Genomic DNA, 11,729 nt, shown 5'->3' with positions numbered 1-11,729 from the left:
TGCTTTCATTTACATTTATTAATTATCAGTGATTGTGTTTAGCAAATGGGAAAAGTTGGTTGGGACTTGATGGCTAAGAAGCAACCAAAGCTAGGCTAACATGCCATTCTAGTTCACCTAACTGCATTGTGCTCTGCAACCAAGAACTCTATGAAACCGACAATTTGACAAAGAGAGGCTCAAAATCAAGCACCAAAATGTGACTACCTCTACGAAAGCTTGAGTGTTTCAATTAACTATGTGCAGTTAGTTTGTTTTTCCCTATAACTTATTTTTACTTAGATTTTTAATCTTAATAAAAGTGTGTGAATAAAAGAGAAAATTGATTAGTTTTATAACACTTTTTGAGTAGGCGTGGAGGTTATTTACATCTAACAAACATAATTGCATAAATAGCGACTCAAAAAGCTTTGCAGTACAGAACATCCGAGCGGGTTGAAAAAAAAACCAAAGATTGAGAATTCGTGCAATCAACGAATTAGTCTCCCCCCTGCTTGATGAAGTAGTGGGCCCCCCTTCCCGCATATGCGCCTTTTGACTCATAGCTCTAAGATGACTAGCATGAATAAGCCAGCTTCAACACCACTTATTTATTCATAGATTCATAACTCTTGGATTTATAATATATAGCTAGAATTGAAACAAGCAAAAATAAAAACATCATATAATCCAAATTCATATTTAGTACACATTACATGAGGTTGTATTTATTTTAATAATAAATTTAACTTTAGGTAAAATTTTGATTTAATTAAGTCAAACATTGTTTTAGTCTGTATTTGAAAGAACTCAAACTTCTTTCAAATCTTACTCGAGAGGGGGTTCGATTTCCCAACCTTAAGGGCAGGCACGGGTTGATTTTGTTCAATTTTAGGCCAAAACCATCACCAAAAAGCTACCATCAATATGACACATTCTCAAACCATTACCAACCCTTGGCAGCCTAAAACCACAAAGTGTTATATACCAACAATTAAAATATTGACCATTTTTATAAAAAAAAACTCAAGTTGAATTGTTAGAGCATGTACAATGGCATGGCTAAATGCTATGTTATATGCTAAATATAGCAGAATTGATAAAAAAGCTCACTACAATGGCATAGCTAAATTTAGCATTTACTATGCTATTGCTAAATTTTTCACTATATATAGCAGAAAATTTAGCAATTACTATTGAGAAACTCAAAAAAAAAGTGGACCCACCATTTGAAAAGTATGGGTAAAAAAAGAATAAAAAACCAAGTGAAAGAAAGTGATTGGTTGAAAAAGTGATTGATTCCACGAGGAGAAAGAGAGAAAATGATATTCACATGAATGGAAAAGGTTGTAGCAAGAGGCATGAGGATGAGCAGCTATCATGAGTTGATTGGCCATGTATTCAAATTTTACAATTCCTAAATTTGACTTTGACATGAAAAATACTAAAATATTAATTTAGGTATTAAAATAATAATATTTAAATATATTTAATATTTGGCTCATATTAAAGATCTCATTAAAATATTTACAATAATTTAATTATTAAAATAATTTAATATATTAAATTTAATTTATAAGGATATATATGAATATATTAAAAATATAAACATATAGATATAGCTTTTGTGCCATTGGAGCAAAAAGCACAAAAGCTATTGTGCCTCCTGCTGAGGTCTTATCAATTTGGTTGGCTAATGCTTCTTGTTCCTTTTGTGCTATCAATTTTGTTGGCTGATGCTTCTGGTTCCTCTTGTGCTAGAGTTGTGTTAGGCTAGTTTTCTTCTCTAGGCTTTAGCCCTCCTTTGTACCAAAAAAAAAAAAAAAAAACACATAAACTATTGCTTTTTTTTTTTTTTTTTGCTACCACTGCACAAAAGCTATTACTAAATACTAAAAGTCATGTTAAATATAGCATATAGCAAAAAGTCATTATACATGCTCTTAATGAGCCCAATGTAAACATGCAAAGCAATGTTTCACTTTGGTACATATTTGCAGTCCATGGGTGGCATCACATAAGCCATTTTAAGTTGGAGAATGATCCATGATATTATATTGTTTACACAAATTTTTAATGGAACCCACTCCATATTGGAGTTTAATGATCCAAACTGCCTATTTTGTAAGTCTTTATTAAAAAATCATCCTTACAAAAAATTAGGTAAATCGAAAACCATTTACCTACAAAAATTAAATGGTCAACATTTCAAGTGTTTATTTTGTTGACTACTTAATCTCTGTAGGTAAACGGTTTTCGATTTACTTAATTTTTTACAAAAATGATACCTAAAAGATAGACAATTTAGATCGTTGAAATCTTATATGAAGTGGACTGCATTAAAAACTTATGTCAAAATTTGTGTTAAAAATATAATGTCATTAATCCGTCTCATTTTTTAAGTATATAGCAATCTATAGGATCCTTCCCAACCAACCTGAACCCAGCTTCCCCACCGGCCACGTCAGTAGGCCACCCTATTTCCGAGAATCTAACCATTTTAGGGACTAAGCATGCCATAAAAGAGAAGGAGTTTTCTAAGGTTGCTATATTTGCATTTTGAAAATCAGGGCATATTTAAGCAAAGTTGGTGACTTTCTCATTGTATTTGAATTCTAAAAATTGTTATCTCATGCCTATTACTTCAATTCACCTGCTCGCATTTTTTTTTTTGTTAGTCGTTGATAGATAAGTTCAAATGAGAAATGTCACGTAAAGCATAAGTTTTGAAAAATTGAAAAAATTTGACCTTGATTTTGGTAATTGTATCAATTTTAAGACAAGGGTCCAAATGCTCAATTAATGACATCTGACAATAAATGAGAATAAAATTGTAATATTACAAACTTTTTCATGGCTATTTAGAATATTTGTTGAGTTTAATCGGTATCATGCAAGATTTTGTCATATTTTTTATTTGACAAAAATAGAAGGCGAATAGCACTTTCCTTTCAATTTAATATCATTCAAGTGTAAGTGTGTAACATGAATTAACATAATTGTTTTAGCCAGGACGAATAGACAAAACCGGAATAAGAATAAAAAAGCTCCTGGTGCCAAACAAAGGATTTATATTTCCAGAAACCAAACAGCAGTAAAGAAAATAGAAGGGTCGGGCCCAAACAGTCTAAATTTCGATAGAAACAAGGCGTGAAAGCCCAACAAATCCCAACAAACACCAAGAAACAACAAACAACATCATTTATAAAACGTTGTTTAAAGGCCCCTCTTCTCCTCTCAACTCTCAACTCACTCTCAAACACTCTCTCTCTCTCGCACACACTCTTCGTGTTCTCCGTCTCTCTCTCTTTCACTTCCTTCGATATCAGATCTCTCTCTCTCGAACCCAATGGCTTCTCTTGCACAAGCTTCTACTGTTTTTTCAATCTCCTTCAAACCCGTACTGGTAATACTTTCAACTTTTTTTATATCTTTTTTCTATAATTACAATGTAATTTTCTAGATTGAGTATTTCATCTCCTTTTGTATTTGTTTTGTTTTTTAAATTTGAGGTTTTGCTATTAGATTCGGATCTTCGATTTCGGTTGTTTATGAATCGGCTTAAATTGTTGATCTTGGTACTGATTCAGTATTTCTTTCTGGTCTACTACTGATCTTGCTGTTATTTCTTCCATTTCTGATTAATTGAAATTTTCTGATTGAATTTTATTAGCTCAAGTTTGAGTCTTTTTGCTAACTATTAAGTTTGAGGTTGTAGTAATCTGAGAGTAAGTTTTGACTTTTACTAACCTGAGAGTGTAACATTCTTGTTTAAATTGATTTTTTGTTTTTAATTGATTTCGTCTAATTTTTTGAAGTTTGGAAACTGGACCATGATTGCATGTTATTTGGTTAGACTTTACTTTAACCAGGGATGTGATCGAGACCCATTACATGTTGGGTCCCATATGGTGCTTTGAGTCTACTTGGTCTGTGTTTAATTTTATGGATTAGGCATTCGGACTTGATCATCTTATTGTAGTTCAAGCCATATGGTTGAAGAAATTCGTTCTAGTTTTGTTTGTTCACAAAATTGCTAACTGGGTTTTGAATTGTTATCTAATTGTGTGGGATGCTTCATGCATGGTACTTAAATTACTGATGCATCAGATCTTGGTCGCGAAGTGTGGTTTTCCTTTCTTTCTTTTTTCTGGAACTTTGCCAGCTGATAGCTAAACAACATCAATTTTAGTTAATGTAATTAACTCAAACTAACCAAAGGACAGCAATAGATTAATCCAGGATAATAGTAGCAAAAGACGCTTAATGTATTGTACCTCAAGAATTTTGTGGTAGAAGGGGTACAATATTTTTTCTTGTGGTCGTTTGATTTTTAAGAGTATGAAAAGATGGGGAAGATGGTAGATGCAAGGAGATTGGGGTGAAATATTGACTTGGGAAAAATTTAGTTTCCTTTTGATGTTTTTTTTTTTCTATATTTTTCATAAGATATGTGCAAATATATATATATATATATGTATATATATATATATATATATTTGTTTTGTTCTTGGCATTTGGTTCTTATGGTTGAATGTTGAAGCAGGCAACTAGCAGGAGGGTCTCTAGTCTGAAATCCGTTTCCTTTTCCACTACTGGGAAGCGCTTCCCATCCCTCAGTTCACGTCCTGGACGCTTCCAAGTTTCCTGTGCAGTAAGTTTATTTAATCATAATACTACTGTTACTTTCTTTTCTTTTTTTCTTTTTGGTTTCATTTGCCTCAACAGTCTCATAGATAAATTTCTGCACTCTATATTTACTTGTATTGTTTCACCGAAATTTATCTCGGTTACAAGAAGCTTGGCTATCTCTCCACTTTCAATGCAGTGGCATTGGATTATAATTATTCATGCAACATTTTATTTTCAAATTGCTAAAATGATTACACATTTGGAAAATCGCTTTCTTTTTTTCTTCCAGCCTTCTCTTTAAACATCTTCATTCCACTTTTCAGAAAGGTTCAGTGTGGTAAAGTAAATTATCCTTCTTTTTGCAAAACAATGTGATAGGTTGCTTAGCCTTGTGTTGTGTATGAAAACATTTGTGTTCTTTTAAGTGTACTAATTATATTGATTGCCATTTGTTTTATTTAGTTGCACTAATCATATTGATTGTAGGTTATATAATAAGAACATTATATTGATTGCCCTATAATCATATTGATAGGTTGCTTAGCCTTGTGTTGTATGAAAACATTTGTGTTCTTTTTTGTGTACTAATTATATTGATTGCCATTTGTTTATAACATTAATTTAGTGGCCTAGGATTATAAAATTATCTTACATTATTCACTGGTCACTCCTATGATGAATTAACTAGTAATATATTATTTATGCTTCTGGACAGGCCAAACCAGAGACTCTCAACAAGGTGTGCAATATAGTGAAGAAGCAGCTGGCTTTACCTGATGACACTGCTGTCTCCGCAGGCTCAAAGTTTTCCGAACTTGGAGCTGATTCTCTTGACACAGTAATTGCTTCTTTATGCTTATTTTGCTCTGTACCTATTAATGTCATAGTTTTCTGTGTTTTGTTTTTGTTTTATGTTATGCTGTTTGAATTTTAAAACGATAGATGCATAGTGTGGATGTCAGCCACAGAGTCCAGCTTTCCCGATACTTGACTATAATATGACCAACTTCTTAAGGGAGAAGAAAAGACGTATACATTTCCCAGAAGGAGAAAACAATACATAACCAGATCACCATCTGTTTTGACTTTTTTATTTTTTTTCTAGCTTAATCTTTCTTTGACGTATTTCCTCTGAAGGGCAAATTGGTTGCAATTTGCTGCAGATGTTTGTTTTATCATGTTTTGCTTGGCTATCTTATTTGATATGTAAACCCACCTAATTATACAGGTTGAGATTGTGATGGGACTTGAGGAGGAGTTTGGTATCAGTGTGGAAGAAGAAAGTGCCCAGACCATTGCCACTGTTCAAGACGCTGCTGATCTGATTGAGAAGCTCGTTGAGAAGAAGGGTGCTTAATATTTTAATAGTTTAGAGAGATGGGGACCTTTTTTCTTTTTTTGTGGTTTTTGTGGTTGTGTTTTATGAGTTTTAAACCAAGATTTTGGTTACTTAAATTATCTCAACTTATGGATATTGTAGCCTTTTTAATTTGATGATCTCTCCTGCCGTTTCCTGTGTTCTGTTTTTGGTTTCTTTTGTTACTTGCTTAGACATAATGTTGCAAACTGAAAAATAATAATAATAAACAAATTGTTTGATAACGTGCTGAATGAAATTACAAAATGTATCCAACTTAACCAACAATAAAATTACACTTGAGATTATGCTTTAGTTAAAAAGTTATGTTTTCAAGGGGACCTTTGGGCTGTATTTGTGTTTGTATGTATATATTTGTCTGGGAGATGGGAATTCATATTGGGAACTTTCCAATATCATGAATTTATTGAAATACTGCCATAAATTGTCATTTTTTTTTAATCCATATTCTCCTCGAGCACAACTTTTTATTGTTCAGTGAGTAATTCAATATGTATTTTTTTAAAAAAAGCAAATTTTTTATTGTTGACTAAAATTTTCTAATTGAACAATTTTTTACATTCATATGGAGTAAAATAATGTTTGTCTTTATAAAATATTAAGTATTAAAATCAAAAGACATCTGAATTGTTTTCAAGCTTACATTATACTAGTTTATAACAAAGTTAAAATTAGAGAATGGGAATGGAAAGCTTTTATCTTTTGGTATACAAAACGCCTATTTTGTGGGTTTTGAATTATAGGCTGCATGCATACAAGTACATATATATAGATATATTCATACAAGTATACAACCCATCAGGAGACATGTACATCCAATGAAAAGAAAAATGAAAATAACATTTTAACGAGCATGGATTTAACGAAAGATGAAAATACAATTTACTTGAGTGGAATATTACCGAAAGCAGTCAAACTAAAAGTACCACTATACCATAGTGCTTTGACTGTCCCATATATCTCCCATGTTATATATACAGTCCCAAAGCTATTGAAGGAGGTTCATACAAACCATTTCCTACTTTTTACTATACAGATTCATACAAACCATTTTTTTCTTGTTGCTGTTTGAGAAAGAAGGAATAAGGGGGAAAGGGATGAGGGGAAAGGAGTTATGGGTATGGGGGATATTGGAAAGAAGAACACACAATTAATGTTTCAAAATATGAGACAAAAAATAGACTTCTTGCCAAGACCCCCCATTCCAATGATTCCCTGCCGTTCAGCTCTTTCCCTAACTTTTCCTTCTACTTAATTTGTTCCAAGTAATTTTCTACTTAAATGCATCTGTCGTCCTTAATCCCTTTTGTTTTGGGAATGTTCTTCATGATATTACTCAAATGTAATTCATCTCTACTTGATTTGTATACCCTTTTGCTGATCTTATGTGTAGATATAACTTCTTTTTAAGCTTCCATTAAAGTTTATAATAAAGTTAAAATTAGAGAATGGGAATGGAAAACTTTTATTTTTTAGTAGAGCAATACTGGATATATCAACTATTATATTAATTTTCTTGATCTCATCTAATATGAGAGTATTTTATTTGTTCAATAATTGAGCATATTGTGTACCTCATTTATCTACAACAAGTAAAAAATAGTTACATCGTTTTAATGAATAAAAATTAGAATTAATTATCCTAAACTACCTTTTACTTATTATTTTTTCTCTTCAATACATCAATTAATTTTATTTAACAACAAGGTAAGTTGTAGCTTAGGTAGATTATTTTGAAATTTGATCAATTGTCATTTCATTTCCTTTTTGCCTTTCTCTTTCTTCTCTCTCTCCCCCCGCTATGTCTCTCTTCTCTTTCCTCTTCATCATCTTCTTGTTCTTCTTCTTCGCAGAGCAAGCACCTCTAGGACGAACACCACCACTATGAGCAGCGATGCTGTCAATGACCTTGAAAATCTCAACGCTGACCAAGAAGCAATGGATATGCTCCGAGCTCGATCGAAGCATTTTGAATATGCTCTGACCACTCCGGCTTCTCCTCGATTGGGCATGATCACAAATCGTGGTAGACTCCTACTTTGATTTCTTATCAGTAGAAAGTTCTTGATTTTTTTTAAGCTCAGTTTCTGAAACTTCAATTTCTGGAACGTTGTATATGAACTGAAACTGCAGTTTATTAGAGTTGCAATTACTAACTGCAGTTTCTGAAACTGCAATTTCTGGAACGTTGTATATGAACTGAAACTGCAGTTTATTAGAGTTGCAGTTACTAACTGCAGTTTCTGAAACTGCAGTTTTATTGGAGTTGCAAGCTTGCAGTTGCAGTTACTAATTGCAAGTGAAACTGCAGTTTATTGCAGACTTGCAGTTACAGTTTCTAAAACTGCAGTTTTTTTTAAGCTCAGTTCTGAAACTGCAATTTCTGGAACGCTACTAACTGATGTTTCTGAAACTGCAGTTTATTATAGTTGCAAGCTTGCAGTTATTAATTGCAAGTGAAACTGCAGTTTATTGTAGACTTGCAGTTACTAACTGCAGTTTCTGAAACTGTAGTTTTTTTTTTTTAAAGCACAGTTCTGAAATTGCAATTTCTGGAACACTGTAAGTAAACTTAAACTGCAGTTTATTGAAGTTACAACTGCAGATCATGTGTAGATGCAGGTGAAACTGCAAATTAAGTGTAGATGCAGGTGAAATAAGGTTGCGCAGGGATCTAGCAAGTTTGTAGCATGTGGCCCGCAAAAGAAGAATGAGCTGTTGAATTTTTATAAAATATGGCTCGCAAAGAAATAATGGAGTTTTGGATATGTTTAATTAAGAAAAATAGTTGTCAGTACCTGTTTATTTATTAATAGTCTAAAAATTAAAATAACAATTGATGTCAAACGTAATAGGTATTATAGGGCCCCGTGACCCTAACTCCTAAGTTGAACATTTTCTTTGCTTCAATTTGAACCCCACCCACACCCACTTGGCCTCTGACAAACTTACTAGACATTGATATTAAAATCGAGGCATCACTTTTAGATCAACAAATCTTATAGGCCCACAAGCGCAAACAGACAAATCAGATTACCTAAAATGCCGTTCTTTATTTTAGTTTGACTGGACAACATGTGACTGGTTACTTACAGCATATCTTGAAGTATCCCATGCACTTGAAATAGCATTTTATACAGATACAATTTAAAACCCTGTGCTTGGCTTGGCTGATGTGCATGGAAAATCAAATTTTGTAGTTTGATGTTCTACTAAAACTTGTTCATCAAGTGTCTCATATGGTAGATGAACTATCCTAGTTCTATGATTTATAAACTTTCGTTTAACTTGTAAATTTAGAATGGGGTGTTGAGAGTGATTGTTATTTATAATATTATTCACATTAAAAAAAAGTGAAAGCCATGTGCCACTTCATGAATTACTTCTTGGTCTTGTACTTTTCCATGTGACCTACTGACATGCAGCTTGAAGCAGAAGAAATTCAAAGAGTCCCACCAAGAAGAACAGTAACCATGTATGAGCACCAGGTAGACCCATCTCTTAGATCCATACACAATGAAAGTACTCAAAAATCAATTACAATTTCTCTAACCTATAACAAAAGTACTAAAGTAGTACTATACAAATATTGGACAATTTCACATTTTCACTCCAACCCCATTTAAAGGCACTAATAACTACAAAACAATGATAACTGAATATTGTAGCCCACAAAAGACTTACACCCTATGAAGCTACATGGAATGGACCAATATATATGCAGCTGAACCTGCAAAAGCAGCCAAGTTTGAAGTCCAAATTAAGCTTCTAGATGCTGCTGAAGAAGGTGGCAATGCCCCAAATGGTGAAAGTGCAAAGTAAGGGCCAGGTGAGGCCAAGTCATCTGGATTTGGAGGGCTTGGGTTGGAGGGAATGGTGGGTATGGAGGAGTCAGTTGGAGTAGTAGGCACAACAGGACCAGGAGATGGCAAGAGTGGAGCTATTTCTGGAGGCAACCCTTGGGAAGTGGATGCAGGAGGAGTAGTGAAAAATGCTGGTGAGGCTGAGATACTAGAGGCTTTTGAAATGGAGGAAAACAGAGGTGAGGCCATGAGAGCCATAATGAGGGCTATATGGAACCAAAAAGAGTATATGACCATTCTAATGATGAAGGTATCAATCTCACACACAGACACACACCTAGTGGAGAGTGCTGTGTGTTTGTGTAATGAGAAATTTTACTAAAAAAGCGCAGAGAGTGAGTGGGGATATGTGTGTGGCCTTTTGGTGGAAGTTATGATTTGGGGTTTTTTAAAAGGATGACTAGAAGTTTTAGGTGGGGTCAAATGCCACATGGGTAGTGAAAATTGGATGGATGTGGAAAAATACAGGTTGGCATGTTTAGGGTAGAGACAAAGATCAAGGATGGCTCATGGCTGTAGGGATTATTTTTAATTAGTGTCAGATGGTTTTCCCATTTGGTCCGTGACCTTGCTGTTCTCTGATTTTCTGAAAATCCGGATCCCCAAGTCCTAATCTTCATGATTACCTAAATGCATAATCATTAATCACACTTTTTACTACATGGTCATCAAATTGATCAATCGGCTCATATGGAACTAAAATGTCACTGGGTTAAATTGAAATTATGAATTTGAGAAATGTTAAATTACCCTTTTGTATAGGTGAGCTGAACCTCTACTAGAGATGTGTTACAAATATTGTACCAAAAATGTAGTGGGAATAATTTTATCCTATGTAGGAAATTGTGAACCGATTATTGATGTAGATTCACCAATTAACTACTAGTATTTCTCCTAAAACTATAGGTGGCAATGAGGGACGAGCATCCTCGGAAAGTACTAGGAAAAGAGTTGATTGGTGTTATAATCTGTGAGTTGATTCCATTTCCATTTTAAAAAATAGTCGGAAAATTCATGAAAAGGACATTATTGGCCCATAATTCAAAGATTTGCATTAAAAGAAGTCTAAGAGGTCAAGGACAAGTGGACAACATACCCACCCCCAACAACCCCTTCCCCCAAAAATCACGGGACCCAACAGGTCAAGAATTATCGAACATTAACCGACAAAGAATGTCCTAATCAACCAAATTTCCGGATGAAATCGAACCTTTTGTAAGTCGTAAGTTGTAACTATCATTCCATGCATGAGCAGTGGAACCAAAGTTTATTGTTCTTTTGGGTAGAATGGAATCAAAGTTTTGTTGCCATTCCAAACCAATGGTTTTATATCACTTCATTTATTATTATTTTCTTTCTTAGGGCAGAAATGGAATGGAATAAGAATCAAGTTCTTCGCACTGTAATGGTAATGATATCAGATCACACTTTGTCTCGACCAACAAGGGCCACCAATATTTGGGTGAGACATTCTTTGGTCATCCCATTTTGTTTTGAATATGATTTTATTTTCAGAATCCCTAGTCTTTAACTAATCCATTAACATCACCTTTCTTAATATCATAGCATTGCATAGAAAATACATATAATCCTACACCATTGAGTCTATTGTCCCATAAATTTGGTAGATTAACATGGTAATATTCTCTTGCCAAACAATGAATTTAGACCACATTAAAAGTTAAATTAATCAATGATCAATGATTCAGATTTATAATCAAACAACATAAAATTCTTATGTTGCCAAACTGTGAAAAGAGAACATTTTCAATGGATTAACTTCAAATCCTATGTCACTTTTTGAATGGATCTGTTCATTTCTCAAGGTACAACCAAACAATTTCATACTACAACTAATCAGCATTCTGAGATGAGTA

At 33.5% G+C, this 11,729-nt stretch overlaps 2 protein-coding genes across 2 annotated transcripts; one reads left to right on the top strand and one right to left on the bottom strand.

Moving 5' to 3' along the window:
- Positions 1–3,206: 3,206 nt before the first annotated feature.
- On the top strand, positions 3,207–6,132 carry LOC147294247 (acyl carrier protein 1, chloroplastic-like). The gene is made up of 4 exons (XM_086231342.1): positions 3,207–3,385; positions 4,526–4,633; positions 5,327–5,449; positions 5,840–6,132. The coding sequence occupies exons 1-4, from the start codon at positions 3,329–3,331 to the stop codon at positions 5,966–5,968; spliced, it is 417 nt and encodes a 138-aa protein (XP_086087468.1). The 5' UTR covers positions 3,207–3,328; the 3' UTR covers positions 5,969–6,132.
- Positions 6,133–9,653: 3,521 nt separating this feature from the next.
- Positions 9,654–10,129, bottom strand: AGP25 (arabinogalactan protein 25). Its single transcript, XM_086234475.1, has one exon. The coding sequence runs from the start codon at positions 10,087–10,089 to the stop codon at positions 9,685–9,687; it is 405 nt and encodes a 134-aa protein (XP_086090601.1). The 5' UTR covers positions 10,090–10,129; the 3' UTR covers positions 9,654–9,684.
- Between the last annotated feature and the right edge of the window lie 1,600 nt (positions 10,130–11,729).

Source organism: Dryas octopetala, chromosome 2 (assembly GCF_963921425.1).
Source record: "Dryas octopetala chromosome 2, drDryOcto1.1, whole genome shotgun sequence".
Classification (NCBI taxonomy): domain Eukaryota; kingdom Viridiplantae; phylum Streptophyta; class Magnoliopsida; order Rosales; family Rosaceae; genus Dryas; species Dryas octopetala.
Note: the sequence above shows the minus strand (reverse complement) of the source record. Positions and strands in the feature narration are given on the sequence as shown.

Excerpts from the sequence above, each read along its gene's own strand:
- LOC147294247 (XM_086231342.1), top strand. The coding sequence starts at position 3,329 with ATGGCTTCTCTTGCACAAGCTTCTACTGTTTTTTCAATCTCCTTCAAA. Across the intron at positions 3,386-4,525 it reads TCTCCTTCAAACCCGTACTG|GCAACTAGCAGGAGGGTCTC; the intron begins GTAATACTTTCA and ends ATGTTGAAGCAG. Across the intron at positions 4,634-5,326 it reads GCTTCCAAGTTTCCTGTGCA|GCCAAACCAGAGACTCTCAA; the intron begins GTAAGTTTATTT and ends GCTTCTGGACAG.
- AGP25 (XM_086234475.1), bottom strand. The coding sequence starts at position 10,089 with ATGGTCATATACTCTTTTTGGTTCCATATAGCCCTCATTATGGCTCTC.